Source organism: Mandrillus leucophaeus, unplaced genomic scaffold, assembly GCF_000951045.1.
Source record: "Mandrillus leucophaeus isolate KB7577 unplaced genomic scaffold, Mleu.le_1.0 Scaffold40, whole genome shotgun sequence".
Lineage (NCBI taxonomy): Eukaryota > Metazoa > Chordata > Mammalia > Primates > Cercopithecidae > Mandrillus > Mandrillus leucophaeus.
Window position 1 is genome coordinate 4589043 of NW_012104254.1, and position 15789 is coordinate 4604831.

Genomic DNA, 15789 nt, shown 5'->3' on the forward strand with positions numbered 1-15789 from the left:
TAATTTTTGTATTTTTAGCAGAGACGAGGTTTCACTGTGTTGGCCAGGCTCGTCTTGAACTCCTGATCTCAAGTAATCCACCTGCCTCGGCCTCCCAAAGTGCTGGGATTATAGGAATGAGCCACCATACCTGGCCAAATTATGTATAATTTTTAAAGGTCAAATTATATCACTGATGTTAGATAATTATATATATAACATTGTTGAATAGTGTAAAAGGGAACTATTGTATTCTACTTATGTTTTTTTTAGATAAAAACATTTCAGCTAGAATTCTTCTAAAACAACATGAAGGAGCCTTCTTCCAATTTCATCTAAAATAATATACTGATTCTTAGCTGAATGTGCTTTTCTGTTGTTTCTCTTAGGAAGTCATGACAAATTTAAAATGCATTTAGATAAAATGCATTTAGATAAAAAGCTCTGATTACAAATTGTTGTGCTTACTATTTTATAGACGATCATTGTGTGAGTCGCTGTAACTCCCAGAGCTGCATATTAGCCCAGGAAGAAGAGCAGTATCTACAGAGTGGAGACCAGCAGCTGACCCGACATGTGTTGCTGTGTTTACTTCTCATCATTGGCCTGTTTGCTGTAATTGTTTTTTCTGGTTTTGTTTTGGGCCCATTTCTTTAAATTTTTGGCAAAGGTTTTATTCACGCATCTGGGAAAAACTTAGTTGCTGCTTTCCAGAAGTGTCATAGCTAGGTCACCTGAATTTGAATCTTGAACTAAATATTTGGGGGTGTGAGGGGAAGAGATGAATCATTCACATTATTCCGAGGCCTAAGTGCTCCAATAGCTTATTCTGCTTAGAATAATTTATTCATTCTATGCTCTGAACCTAGAATTTGGTAAAAGCAGTTTTTTTTTTTTTTTTTTTTGAGACGGAGTCTCGCTCTGTCGCCCAGGCTGGAGTATAGTGGCACGATCTCAGCTCACTGCAACCTCCGCCTCCTGGATTCATGTGATTCTCCTGCCTCAGCCTCCTGAGTAGCTGGGATTACAGGCGCATGCCACCATGCCTGGCTAATTTTTGTATTTATAGTAGGGAAGGGGGTTTCATCATATTGGTGGTCAGGCTGGTCTTGAACTCCTTACCTCAGGTGATCCACCCTCCTTGGCCTCCCAAAGTACTGGGATTACAGGCGTGAACCACCACGCCCAGCCCAAAAGCAGCTATTTCAATAATGTACACAGGGCCACTTATTCCTAACATACCTGACTGACCAAAGTGGATAAATGCCTACATTAATCTCTCAGAACATGAAACCTCAGTGTCCGCCGGAAAAAAAAAGAAAACTGAAAAACCTCTTAGAACATATTCCTCAGATAAACTTTAAAAAATAATTTTCAATTATCAAAATAACATAACCACTTCATATAATAGATGCTTACAAAATTGAGAAAAGTAAAATACAGTATTTTGTTTTTAGACTACATGCATTTCTTTGATGACTAAATGTCCTATCTGTGAATTATCAGTTCTTATTATATAATTCTTTGAGATGGTTCAAGTGTAACTCGTCTAGAGGTAGGAGATGGACCAGATAACCTATGAAGGAACCCTTTGCATGCTGGGATGCTTGTGAGACAGTGTGATATCAGCCACTACCACGTTAAGTGCTGTTTAAGAACAAAAATAAAAAAATAAGAAATGCTGCCAAGAATTGCTTAGTGATGTAATTGTTTTCATTGTGTAGAACTAAATTTAAAATCGGGCCTGTCTTAGGCTAGTTGGCAATCTTGATACATTATGTAAGCTTCTGTATTATGGCTCATGTCGTCTTGCTTCAAATCTGATCAGAATAGATAACTGTTTGAATGACATCTGTCAAGAGGAGAGGTTGAAACTTTCTTGTTGAAAAGATAAAGCCTCTCAGTGTTTTTTCTCTCAGTGTTTTTCCCTCTAGTCTTTTTCCCTGTAATTATTAAGTAGGTAAGTTATTGTACTATGCTGTGGATGGAGAGGAATTATTAGCTTGCTTGATTTTGAAATACTCTTTCCTCCTTTCTTTACAGAATCTTTCCAGTTGTTTATGGTGGTTATTCAACCAAGAGCCTGGAAGACTTTATGTTGAGTTACAGTTTTTCTGTGCCGTGTTTAACTTTGGCCAGGTATTTATTTATGGAAAACTTTGAGGAGTTTTTGTTTTCCTAGATAGGTTGATTGGTAGGGGGCGGGGGGAAGTGGGGAGTGGATTAGGATGTTGTTTTCTTTCACATAAAAAGTATTTAGTTTGTTTGCCAGCTGCTGGTATGCATGGCAGCTGACAGCTGCTGCTTGTCTTCTAGTAGAGATGAATTATTGTACTGGTTCAAGTCATCAGAATGTACACTGAGTGCTTCCACCAGAAAAATACTGGGTAGTAACTTTGGTGTGATCTTAATAAGTCACAATGGGACCGGGCTCATTGGCTCACACCTGTAATACCAGCACTTTGGGAGGGCAAGGTGGGTGGGTCACTTGAGGCCAGGAGTTCAAAACCAGCCTAGCCAACATGGTGAAAGCCCGTCTCTACAAAAAATACAAAAAAATTAGCCAGACGTGGTAGTCCATGCCTGTAATCCAAGCTACTGCAGAGACTGAGGCACAAGAATCACTTGAACCCAGGAGGTAGAGGTTGCAGTGAGCTGAGATTGTGCCACTGCACTCCAGCCTGGGTGACAGAGTGAGATGAGACTGTCTCAAAAAAAAAAAAAAGTCACTTTGGGAAAATAACTTACTTTCCCTGAACCTTTAATTTAGCGCCTTAAATTTTTTTTTTTTTTTTTTTTTTGAGATGGAGCTTTGCTCTTGTTGCAATGGTGCAATCTCGGCTCACCAAAACCTCTGCCTCCCCGGTTCAAGTGATTCACCTGCCTCAGCCTCCCAAGTAGCTGGGATTACAGGCACGCACTACCACACCCGGCTAATTTTGTATTTTTAGTAGAGACAGGGTTTCTCCAGTTGGTCAGGCTAGTCTTGAACTCCCGACCTCAGGTGATCCAATCACCTCAGCCTCCCAAAGTGCTGGGATTACAGGCGTGAGCCACCGCTCCTGGCCGTCTCCTTAATAGACATCATTTCATTTACATTTTGATGTTTCTTGAACAATAGATACTTAAATCTTAAAAAGAAGAATCATGTGGTGTATAAATAAATTTTGGCTAGGGATAGCAGTTACCATTCCTTGATAGCCTACTATGTGCCAACCATCGTTAAGCATTTTACATTCATTATCTCATTTAAACATCATGACAACACCTGAAAAGTAATATTATCACCCCCAGTTTATAAATTAGGAAACTAAAATTCCATAAACAAGTAATATGATAGGTGCTATTATATATGATTATGTCACTATTAAAATGGATACTTAAGGATAAGTTATATCTTACATATTGGAAAAGTATTTTTATGTGCAAATTTCAAATTTTGACCTTTAACTCCTTACTTTTTTTTTTTTTTTAATCAAGACGGAGTCTCGTTCTGTCACCCAGGCTGGAGTGCAGTGGCGCTATCTCAGCTCACTGCAACCTCCACCTCCTGGGTTCAGGTGGTTCTCCTGTCTCAGCCTCCCGAGTATCTGGGACTACAGGCACCTGCTACCATACCCGGCTAATTTTCGTATTTTTTGTAGAGATGTGGTTTCACCATGTTGGCCAGGCTGGTCTTGAACTCCTGACCTCAAGTGATCCACCTGCCTTGGCCTCCCGAAGTGCTGGGATTACAGGCATGAGCCACTGCGCCCAGCCCTTAACTTTTTCATTAGAGAATATCAGTCCACAGATTGAGTATCAGGTCAGAAAACAAAAAAACACACTCATTTGAAATCACTGAGTTTGCCTATTAAATCGAAAATAATTTGCCATATGAATTAGTTAACATTTGTCAATAGATGCCGCTGTAAGTTTTTCCTAATTTCTTACAATATTTACAGTTTGGCCATTGTGATGGGAGCAAAAATGGCTATGCCCACAGAGACAAATGACCTTTATCCGTTTATTGCAGACAGACATGAGCATCCTACTTGATATCTCACTTTGTGATACTGTTTAAGATCTGATTTTCTGTCTAAGATCTATAAAATACTGAGTTGAAAAACCATGTTCTGACTTAGTATTTTGCATTCAGGAAGCCCATTCTAAGCTGAGCTATCCAGAACTGGGACTGGGATGAGCTTCATCCCATGGGGCTGTGTCATCAACAGCAGCTAATGCCAGGAATGTTGCATTTAAAATGCTGCCCCACAGCTTAAGGCTGAAGTAGTTCAATGGAGCAAGACAGACACAAACCCCATTCCCATCCCATTTTCCTCTTGGGGAGGTGGTGTGGTAAGATCATTCCCTTCTGGCTGTTTATAGTATGGGGGATGAAGAAATTTGGGTCCTTCTGCATTCTCCATTCTACTTCCACCAACTTGCACTCAGATCCTTATCCCAGTGTGCCACAAATGGCAGCTCCCAACTCCCTGCCTCTCAAAAAGAGTCTTAACTTGTCCTAACCTGTGGCTGATACCTGGTGCTAGGTGTTTGCCTTGTCACTCACAAATTCTTCAAACTCTTCCCCTAACCACTAGCCAGTTTCACTTTACATAAATTCTGTTCAATTATTGCGTTATTATTAGATACTGCAACACTTGTTAATTATATAATTTGTGAGGTCATGGAAAAATAATAAATACTTTTGCACAGTGGGAAATATTTTCTTTTTATAAAGGGGAAACAAAGACATATATGCCCTTAAATGTTTTCATTTTACTATCATGTAAATGCGGCTGCTCAGCCCTGGTTTGTATCACCCCTCATAATGACTAGGATAGAATGATTGGGAAAAGGCAGCAAAGTATCACACCTGCCTTTGAAGGGCCTGCTTTGTGTGTTTCACTTAAAATGTTGCTCTCATCACTATAGGTTTGCCTCCTCAAACACTAAATGTGTTGACTCCCTTAACTTCTCTGTTTTAAAATGTTATTGTTGAATTCTGAAAAAAATAACTTTGTTTTCTTCCCTAGGGATTTATTTCCTTTGGAATCTTTGGATTAGATAAACATTTAATCATCCTCCCTTTCAAAAGAAGGTAAATTAAGTTTTGAAATAAATCTGTATCTGTAAATGTGATGACAAAGCCATTATATTAAGATACTGATGTGGGGCCATGCATGGTGGCTGCCTATAATCACAGTGCTTTGGGAGGTCGGGGTGGGCAGATTGCTTGAACTCAGGAGTTTGAGACCAGCCTGGGCAACATGGTGAAACCTAATCTCTACAAAAAAAAAAAAAAAAATTAGCCAGGTGTGGTGGCATGCTTCTGTAGTCCCAGCTGCTCAGGAGGTTGAGGCAGGAGGATGGCTTGAACCTGGGAGGCAGAGGTTGCAGTGAGCCAAGATTGTGCCACTGCACTCCAGCCTGGGTGACAGAGCAAGACCCTGTCTCACTCACACACACATTAAGATACTGATGTTTTTAAACTTTTAGTAACTGCTAGGACACCACTAAATGCCACACAAAGGTTATAAACAATTGCAAAAAAAATTTGGAGGAACTATTATAAATCCGGCATTGATTTGCACTTTAACAAGAATTGATGGACATTGATTTCTGTCTATGCTATTAACTACATAAAGTTAAACGAAACTTGAAAATGTCTTTGGAAATGGAAGTAGTAGGTGGTGTACCCCCATGGTCTATATTTGATTGTCTGTCTCCTTTGACAACACAATTTCTCTTTTTATCAAACTGACAGCTTACAGAAAACTCAAGTTTTCTTTCTAAATTGTTGGTTTTTTATCAGCTTATTGAAGGGTTTCTTTGAATTAAGATCAAGGATTTCTTTATGAGAAATAACAAGTAGTAATACTCCAATGTGGGGGTAGGAGGAAGAGGTAGGGGCAAATCTTTGTACTTCTTCTTGTGTTTTCAAAGTCGAAATTTATGGAAACTTGGAGTGCTAAAGAAATGTATCCTACCAGATCTATGAAAAGTGCCCAGTAAATTGTAATGGTTCTTTCTTCTTCATCTTTATCATTATCATCAAGATGTAGTTGCTAGGTTCATAATCATTTCATGAAAGAAGAAAAGCATAATTGGAAAGTCATTGAACTTAGTTATCAGCTTCATAATGCTGATTGGGTAAAACAATCAACAATTCTATTGTCTAGACTGGCTGAAACAAAACTGTTTTTGGAGTACTCTGCTATTTTTCTCTGTGGTACTAAAATAGAAAAGCGATTAAACAAAATATTTGATCTCTAATTTATCTTTGCATTTCAAAACAGTAGAATGTAGAGTAAGGAACATTTATTAGTAGAACCTGAAATGGGTCAAACATGTCTGGAGGGTTTATAAAATAATTAAGTCTTCCACCCCAGTATGCTTTGAATAGGAAACTGAATGTAGAATTTTTGCTTCTGAGACTAAGGATGTCTGGAATGTAGAATGTTTTTGCTTCTGAGACTAAAGATGTCTGGGTGTTGTAGATGACAGCTTTGGTGATCGACAGCTTTGGAACAGCCATTCTGATGGGGTGATAAAGCAGGAAGAGTTCTCTCTCAGTGCTTTTCTTCACTTAAAAATGGCCTTAAATTTGATTTTCAGACTTGAATTCCTATGGAACAATAAAGAAACAGCAGAAAACAGGGATTCTCCTGTTTCAGAGGAAATAAAAATGACCTGTCAACAATTTATCCATTATCACCGTGACCTCTGTATCCGAAACATTGTCAAAGAAAGAAGGTAAGCAAACTGCCAGTACAGTTCTAGACAATTATATTTTAAATGATTAATTTTGGATTGTAATGGGCTAAATGAGGTGGTCGTGACTGATTACGTGATTATTTTTACATATGCATGTAAAAGTTAAAGGAATTATGGGTCAGTTTATAGTTTCAGAAATGGCATATAAAAGAGTCATATTACGTTGATTTTTTTTTTTTTTTTTTTTTTTTTTTGAGACGGAGTCTCACTCTATCGCCCAGGCTGGAGTGCAGTGGCGCGATCTCGGCTCACTGCAAACTCTGCCTCCCAGGTTCACGCCATTCTCCTGCCTCAGCCTCCTGAGTAGCTGGGACTACAAGCACCCACCACCACGCCCGGCTAATTTTTTTTGTATTTTTAGTAGAGATGGGGTTTCACCGTGTTAGCCAGGATCGTCTCGATCTCCTGACCTCGTGATCAGCCTGCCTGGGCCTCCCAAAGTGCTGGGATTACAGGCATGAGCCACTGTGCCTGGCCTATGTTGATTTTAATATTTTAAAAATGTCATATAACTTCTGATTGCCATATAAAATGTGAACACTTTAGTTTAGAATGAACCAAAATGTCATAGAATATTAACCCTCATTTCAAGTTGGCCAGTAGTGTCTCTCACAAAACTTTGAGATACATTGGATTTAGAAGTGATATTATATTCCCACCTCAGCATTTCTTGACAAATACATTTGTCAAGAAAATGAAATGAAATTTCTGCCTCTTAATTTTGTTGCTTATGTTTCGCTTCAAGTTCTAACCTTTAGTCTGTGACATAATATTTATTATTCGAATCCTTAAGGTATGAAGTATATAGCAGATTCTCTTTTAATTTTGGATGAGGAAAAAAATTTTTTTTATAAAGAAAGTATATAGCAGGAAATTATGAACTTTGAATAAATACTATACAGTATTTCTGGTTGTCATAAAAGGGAAAACAAAACAAAATATAAAGAACCAAATACTTTTATGTCTATAACTGAAAATACGAAATGTATGAAAATTTTTATGGAGGATAATTTATTTACATTTATTATGCCAATTTAACATATATATAATTATAATCAGAAGGTAGCCTGGTAAAGAGAGTGGAAAAGGGGCCGCAGTGGATGTGGACTAATACTAGAACTCAGCTCCTAAACTGCTGCTTGTTGGCTGTGTGACATTGGGCAAGTTCAATTCTCTAAATTTTAGTTTTCCTCTTCTTTAAAATATCTAATTCTTGAGATTGTTGAGTTAGATGACAGAATGTCTGTGATGGGCATAGCCCACTTTCTGGCAATGGTAAACTATGAAGAAAAGTTAGTTTTTCACCCTTCTGAGCACAATTATTTCAAAGTGCCATCTATGAATAGTTTCAACAATTTACAACTGCTTTTTAGGGCCAGGCGCGCTGGCTTATGCCTGTAATCCCAGCACTTTGGGAGGTCAAGGTGGGAGGATCACCTGAGGTCAGGAGTTCAAGACCAGCCTGGCCAACATGGTGAAACCCTGTCTCTACTAAAAATACAGAAACTAGCTGGGCGTGGTGGCATGCGCCTGTAATCCCAGCTACTCAGGAGGCTGCAGCACAAGAATCGCTTGAATCTGGGAGGTGGAGGTTGCAGTGAACTGAGATCACACCACTGTACTCCGGCCTGGGCAACAGAGCAAGACTGTCTCAAAAACAAACAAAACCCCACAAAACAAACAAACAAACAAAACATTTTTAAAAACCCCTGCTTTTTTAAAATTAAAAAAGAGAACTCCATGTTAGCTCTTTGAGGCCCAGTGTGATTGCCAACTCTTGGGAAGGAAGCATAGCTTTTGCAATTTGCAGGGCTTCCAGTCTGCCTCAGTCCCATTTGGCTGGATGGACACCAGCTGGGAATGTGCCGGCCTGTTCCCTGCCCCTTTCCAGGTTCTACAGTGTCACATTCTCTGCGACTTTGCACAGCTCCATGGGCTGGTTTTTTGTTTGTTTTTTTGAGATGAAGTTTCACTCTTGTTGCCCAGGCTGGAGTGCAGTGGCGCAATCTCAGTTCACTGCAGCCCCAGTCTCCTGGGCTCAGGTGATTCTCACACCTCAGCCTTCTGAGAAGCTGGAACTACAGGTGTGCGCCACCATACCCAGCCAATTTTTTGTGTATTTTTAGTGGAGATGGAGTTTTGCCATGTTGGCCAGGCTGGTCTCAAACTCCTGAGCTCAAGTGATCTGCCCACCTCGGCCTCCCAAAAAAAGTGCTGGGATTACAGGCGTGAGCCACCACACCCAGCCATGGGCTGTTATTATAGCTGCCTCATCACAGTCATCAGGAAATAAATATTCTGTTGGTGTCTGGAATAGAAGGTGTTAGACTATAGGCCGGGCACGGTGGCTCACGCCTGTAATCCCAGCACTTTGGGAGGCTGAGGCGGGCAGATCACCTGAGGTCAGGAGTTCGAGACCAGCCTGACCAACATGGAGAAACGCTGTCTTTACTAAAAAGACAAAATTAGCCAGGCGTGGTGGCACATGCCTGTAAGCCCATCTACTCGGGAGGCTGAGGCAAGAGAATCACTTGAACCCGGGAGACGGAGGTTGCGTTGAGCTGACATTGCGCCATTGCACTCCAGCCTGGGCAACAAGAGTGAAACTTGGTGTCAAAAAAAAAAAGAAAAGAAAAGAAAAGAAAAAAGGTGTTAGGCGATACATAAAAAATCTACAAGCAAAAAGAAGGCTAACAGAGTATAATATCCAGGTTTTTGTTGTATGTGGTGTTTCTAGTTGCAAGGCCTAAATTAAGATAACTTATCTCTAAATGAAATACTGATGTTAAAATAATGTAATTTTATGTATTTGAGAAAACTTTTCATGAGTATTAACCTTTTTTTCTAATTCTTATATAAACTCTCATGAATATTCATTTATGGTGAAATGTTTTTAAATTTGTTTTGTCACCTATTTCTCCTTTCACATTGATCTTCATCCACCATTTCCCACGTCAAGCACTTTAGGTTTTGTAGCCTGAATGATGCTTGTGGACAGATTCATGTTGTCTAGCTATGGTGCATTTGTGTGAAATGTACAGCTCTCGTGTAATTGGATTTTTTTCCCTGTATCTCTCTATCCTTTGTTTATTTGTACATACTTAAGACATCCCATATTTGCATCAGGAAGACAGATTTTTAAATACTCAAGAAGTAGATTCACAAAGCACATTTTTAAAATCTTAGATTTGTAGCCAGTTAGATCTCACTTACTCTTTCCTTGCTTCCTATTGAAGCACATTTCTGACAAACATATCAGTAGGATTGTCTTGCCTGCTGAGGGCAAGAAGAAAGGCTACTTGTGGGGCACTATGATGTATGGAGTGCATATGTATACATGTGTACATGGAGCTAAAAATAAAGTTTGATTTGAATAGTTTAGTGAAAATAATCACTTCTTAAGAGCTTGTGAAAAATATGTAGTGTTCCTGAAACAAATTACTTAGTATAACTAAAAGTATAAATTATAAAATATATCATATTCAGCTATTACAGGACAGATCTGATAACAGGCTACTATAAAAAGAATATTTCTTTGTAAGTGCATTTATATTATCCATGACTTCTTTTGGTATTGTTTAAGCATTTCTGTTTTCACAAGCGTTACTGGCATATTTTCTTTTTCTCCAGTGGGTCTTTCTAGGTTTAGGAGAGTTAACAAACCCTTTCTATTCAGAACAGTTTCCTTCCTGCCATGCTTTTAACTATCACGCTGTCTTTCCCTGTTTCCTTCTATTTTTTCTTGCTTGTCCTCTATCATGCAGTGCTGATACCAGATTTACAGAACATATGGGTGAATCATTCCTTTGACACAGGTGTGGTGCAACAACTTCTGCTGGAACTTTCTGCGGCTGTGACCTGGTGAACTGGCTAATTGAAGTCGGCCTTGCCTCTGACCGTGGTGAAGCTGTGATATACGGAGACAGGCTGGTACAAGGGGGAGTCATCCAACATATTACCAACGAGTATGAATTCCGGGATGAGTACTTGTTTTACAGATTTCTTCAAAGGAGTCCTGAACAGAGTCCTCCTGCTATTAATGCAAACACTCTCCAACAGGAAAGATATAAAGAAATTGAGCATTTGTCCTCACCCTCACATTCCCCTAAGACCTAAATTATGAAGGGGAGAACCCTACATGGAATCATATTCTAGCCCCATATTCGTTAGTTTTTAGCTGGGTGACCTTGGGCAAGTTAACAGAGGCAACCTCTGTGAGCCTCAGTTGTCTCTTCTGTAAAATGTGACAAGATGTGTTCCCACTACATGCTCAGGGTCTGTGATTTTACATGTATGTAAAACACATAGGAAGCTGACTTAGGAAAAAAAGAAAACCAAATTAAAGTTCTGATAATGAATATAATATAGTCATCCTTCGGTATCCAAGGGGAGTGGTTCCAGGACTCCTGAAGATCCCAAAATCTGAGGATAATCAAGTCCCTTATATAGAATGGTGTAGGCCGGGCGTGGTGGCTCATGCCTGTAATCCCAGTACTTTGGGAGGCCAAGGCAGGTGGATCACCTGAGGTCAGTAGTTCAAGACCAGCCAGGCCAACATGGCGAAACGCCTCTCTCCTGAAAAATACAAAAAATTAGTTGGGCGTGGTGGCAGGTGCCTGTAATCAGCTACTTAGGAGGCTGAGGCAGGAGAATCGCTTGAATCTGGGAGGCAGAGGTTGCTGTGAGCCAAGATCGTGCCACTGCACTCCAGCCTGAGCAACAGAGCGAGACTCCGTCTCAAAATAAATAAATAAATAATAAATAAATAAAATGGTGTAGTATTTGCATATAACCTATGCACATTCTCCCATATACTTTAATCATCTTTAGATACTTATAATGCCTAATACAATGTAAATGCTATGTAAATAGTTGTTATACTGTATTGTTTAGGGAAAAATAACAAGAAAAACAGTCTGTACGTGTTTACTACAGATGCAACCATTGTAAGCCTAATTACATTTTTTATCTGCAGTTGACTGAATCTGTGGATGTGGAACCTGTGCATATGGAGGGTCAGCCGTACTATAAATAATATGAATATGCCAACATTATATAATCATTGCTTTCTGCAACTGTTTACTATAATTTCAAAATTAACATCCTATTAACTGTTCCTTTAAATTATCAAATTTGGCAAGTATATTGCTGGCAGGAAATACACCTTAAATTATGACAACTTTACAATTTTTGATAGCACCTCTTGAAAAAGAATTTCAATGATTCTAATAAGAGGTTATTTTTCTTTTTTCCACTTCCTTGACAAATAGTACTCATTTAAAAACTAGAGGTCCAGGCATAGTGGCTCACGCCTGTAATCCCAGCACTTTGGGAGGCTGAGGTGGGCAGATAGCTTGAGGTCAGGAGTTTGAGACCAGCCTGAGCAACACGGTAAAACCCGGTCTCTACTAAAAAAAAGGGAAGAAAAAAAAAAAAAAAGAATAGCAAGGTGTGGTAGCACATGCCTGTAGTCCCAGCTACTTGGGAGACTGAGGTGGGAGTACCCCTGGAGCCTGGGAGGCGGAGGTTGCAGTAAGCCAAGATCACATCACTGCACTTCAGCCTGGGTGACAGAGCGAGACTCAGTCTCAAAAAAAAAAACAAAAAAAAAAAACAAGCAAAAAAACGTAGAGGCACTATTTTTTTTAAGTTTGTCTTTTCTTTTCTACCAAATTACTAATCTATGCCATTAAGGAATAAAAACCTCCATATGTATTATTATCTCCACAGTCCTTCTGCAGAAGTACAATCTGATCTTTAACTTTTATGCTACAAATACTAATTTGAGCAGATTAATTTGAACTTGAAAATATTGCCATATAATGTATCATTTCTGTATTTGAACAAAGCATCATAATGCAGGATAACCCTTTTACTTTATTCCCTAAAGTTAAAAAAAATAAAAACTATATAGTTCAAGCCAATATTTAAAAATTCTAAACCTAGGCTGGGCATGGTGGTGGCTCACACCTGTAATCCCATCACTTTGGGAGGCTGAGGCAGGTGAATTGCTTAGCCTAGGAGTTCGAGACCAGCCTGGCCAACCTGGTGAAATCCTGTCTCTACTAAAAACAAACAAACAAAATTACCCAGGTGTGGTGGCGTGCGCCTGTAATCCCAGCTACTTGGGAGGCTGAGGCAGGAGAATTGCTTGAAACCAGGAGGTAGGGGTTGCAGTGAGCTGAGATTGTGCCACTGCACTCTAGCCTGGGTGACAGAGTGAGACTCTGTCTCAAAAAAAAAAAAAAAAAAATCTAAAGATTACATTTAGAATTTAGTTTTTTTAAAGTGTCCATGTATAAACATATATAATTTTTAAAATCACTAAATGTTGCCTTCTCAGTCTATTATTTCAGCTACTATAACAAAATATTATAAACTGGATAGCTTATAAACAACAGAAACTCATTTCTCACAGTTTTGGAGGTTGTGAAGTCCAAGATTAAGGCACTAACATAGCTGGTGTCTGGTAAGGGCCAAATTTCTGGCTCATAGATGGTACCTTCTTGCTGTGTCCCCACATAGTAGATGGGAAGAACTGGTCTCATCGGCCCCTTATAAGGGCATTAATTCCACTCAATAGGGCTCCACCCTCATGACCTAATAACCTCTTAAAGGCCCTACCCCCTAATACTAACACATTGAGGATGTGTCTTCAACTTTACATTTCTACAGGCAGAGAAGGGGGGCTGTGTAAATTCTCCCCATCAGTACTTGAATGTTCATTTAACAAATATTTATTGAACATCTACCATGTTCCAGACACAATCTGAACACTGAGCACACAACAGTGGGAACAAATATGATTCCTATCCTCATGGAGCTTCTATTCTCCTGTGAAAAACAGATATTAAACATGATTGAGGATTAGGTTTCAACGTATGAATTCTGGGAGGACACAGACATTTAGACCATAGCATCTTCAGATAAGCTTTATCTTCAGTAAATTAAAGAGATCTATTTAGATGACCATTGAGCATCTTAATTATTAGGTGTCAGTTTCAGTACTGGTTTAACTTATTTTAAACATGTTTCAGATATTTATTTAATTATACTTGTAGTGTCTCATATGTAAAAGTTATTTATAAAATAATTTATAGGGTTAGAGTCATTGTCCTTTTAATGAAACAAATAAACGATTTTTTAAAAACCTGCATGGGGGCCAGGCGCAGTGGCTCATGCCTGTAATCCCAGCACTTTGGGAGGTTGAGGCTGGCGAATCACGAGGTCAGGAGATCGAGCCCATCCGGGTTAACATGGTGAAATCCCGTCTCTACTAAAAATACAAAAAATTAGCCAGGCATCGTGGCGGGTGCCTATAGTCCCAGCTACTTGGGAGGCTGAGGCAGGAGAATGGCATGAATCCGGGAGGCAGAGCTTGCAGTGAGCCGACTCCAGCCTGGGCGTCAGAGTGAGACTCCGTCTCAAAGAAAAAAAGAAAAAAAACCCAAAACCAAAAACCTGCATGGAAGCCTAGTATATTTATTAATAACAAATAAATTATACTTTAGTGTACTATTAACCTGTACCAATTTTAAGTTGTGATCAGAGAATGGGGATGTTTTAAAGCTGAACTGTCTTGCTGCAGAACTTCCCTTTTTTAATATGACCATATTATGACTCTGAATGCTCAGGGGTAAGCCTAAGGCCCCACTGCTGTTACCAGGAGATTTTTCTAGTTACAGAAATAAAGATGTTAATTCACATGCATGCAGACAACTGAAACTTGAGTGGAAAATTTGTTTGTGAACAAGTCATACTACTTATCTTCTGTTATTTGCACGAATGGAATCTGCTACTTCTTTTTCCATGGGAGACACTAAAAGAAAACCCTGGATCAGAGTGATCTGCAGTTTCAGATAATACAGGCTTTTAAGAGACATTTTTAGAATTAAAAATATGCTAATTTTATTAAATGAAAATATTTGTTACTTTCTCACTGACAAAGCAAATTTCTCAATAAAATACCTATTTTAACTTGCATTGCTGACATCTTTTCTTTGAGTAATCTGAATAATGCAGAAGCCATCATAGAAGTCTTTTATACGTTCTCACTGTTTTCTTAAATGGGTTTCCTGAGTTCTATTCTTCATGACTCTGGGCTCTGCAAACAGGGTTTCCCAATTGCGCATTCTATACACACTTTTATGAATGAGTCAATATAACATTAGAGTCCTTTTCATATATTTCATCATTTCCAATATGTAGAGTGACAGCTAGAAAAAAGATGATACAATTTTGCTCAAAACCTATCTCTTTTTCTTCAGCATAGTTGTTTTCTTAACTCTCAATGAGTAACTCCATGCCTAGCTTGTGCTTAGCTTTCAATATTTTTAGACTAAGACAAAGTGTATTTGGCATTTTGAGAACAACGATTAATGGTCAGTACATTTCTAAAGCAAGAAAAATGTGAAACTAGTGTTTTATATGTTTGTTATGCAGCGGAATACAGCTCTTAGTGTTTGCCCCTTCATATCTCATCATGTAAAATATTAAATTGTTTTAGGCCACCGGACATAGGTAGTCCTGTCATGAATGATGGCTGGAAAAAAGTTCAGGATCATAAATGTTATCACCATTCTTTAAGAAAAGATGAGATTATAAATTTCTGCAACTGGTATGACAAAAGGTTGAATTAACTAATGAGGTTGAATTAACTAACTAGGCTACTAGTTATTTCTAAAGCAAAACTTTTGGTTCATGATTAACATATATAAACTGGTGTTTTCATCAAAGATCAAACAAAATAGTCTTCTCTAGAATACTCATATTATTCCCCTGGCTTATTAAGTAATGGTAAATAATACACAGTATCTAAGAGGTGACAGGTTGACCTGAAACTTACCAAAGGATATCAAGTTGTGCAGATAGATTGTCTAGCTAGTTTCTTCAACTTTACATTTTCTATAGGCAGAGAAGAGGGCTGTGTAAATTCTTCCCATCAGTACTTGAATGTTCATTTAACAAATATGTATCGAACATTTAGCATGTGCCAGACACAATCTGAACACTGAGCACACAACAGTGGGAACAAATATGATTCCTATCCTC

At 38.8% G+C, this 15789-nt stretch overlaps 1 protein-coding gene across 2 annotated transcripts in view; it reads left to right on the plus strand.

The window, feature by feature from the left end:
• GPR155 (G protein-coupled receptor 155) overlaps positions 1-14721 on the plus strand; it is a 48361-nt gene extending 33640 nt beyond the window's left edge. For both annotated transcript variants that reach the window (XM_011991883.1, XM_011991885.1), the window contains exons 12-16: positions 458-594; positions 2023-2118; positions 4998-5062; positions 6580-6717; positions 10554-14721. In XM_011991883.1, the coding sequence (XP_011847273.1) occupies positions 458-594; positions 2023-2118; positions 4998-5062; positions 6580-6717; positions 10554-10854 (737 nt within the window). In that variant the 3' untranslated portion in view covers positions 10855-14721. The remainder of the gene's footprint in view (positions 1-457; positions 595-2022; positions 2119-4997; positions 5063-6579; positions 6718-10553) is intronic.
• The last annotated feature ends 1068 nt before the right edge of the window (positions 14722-15789 follow it).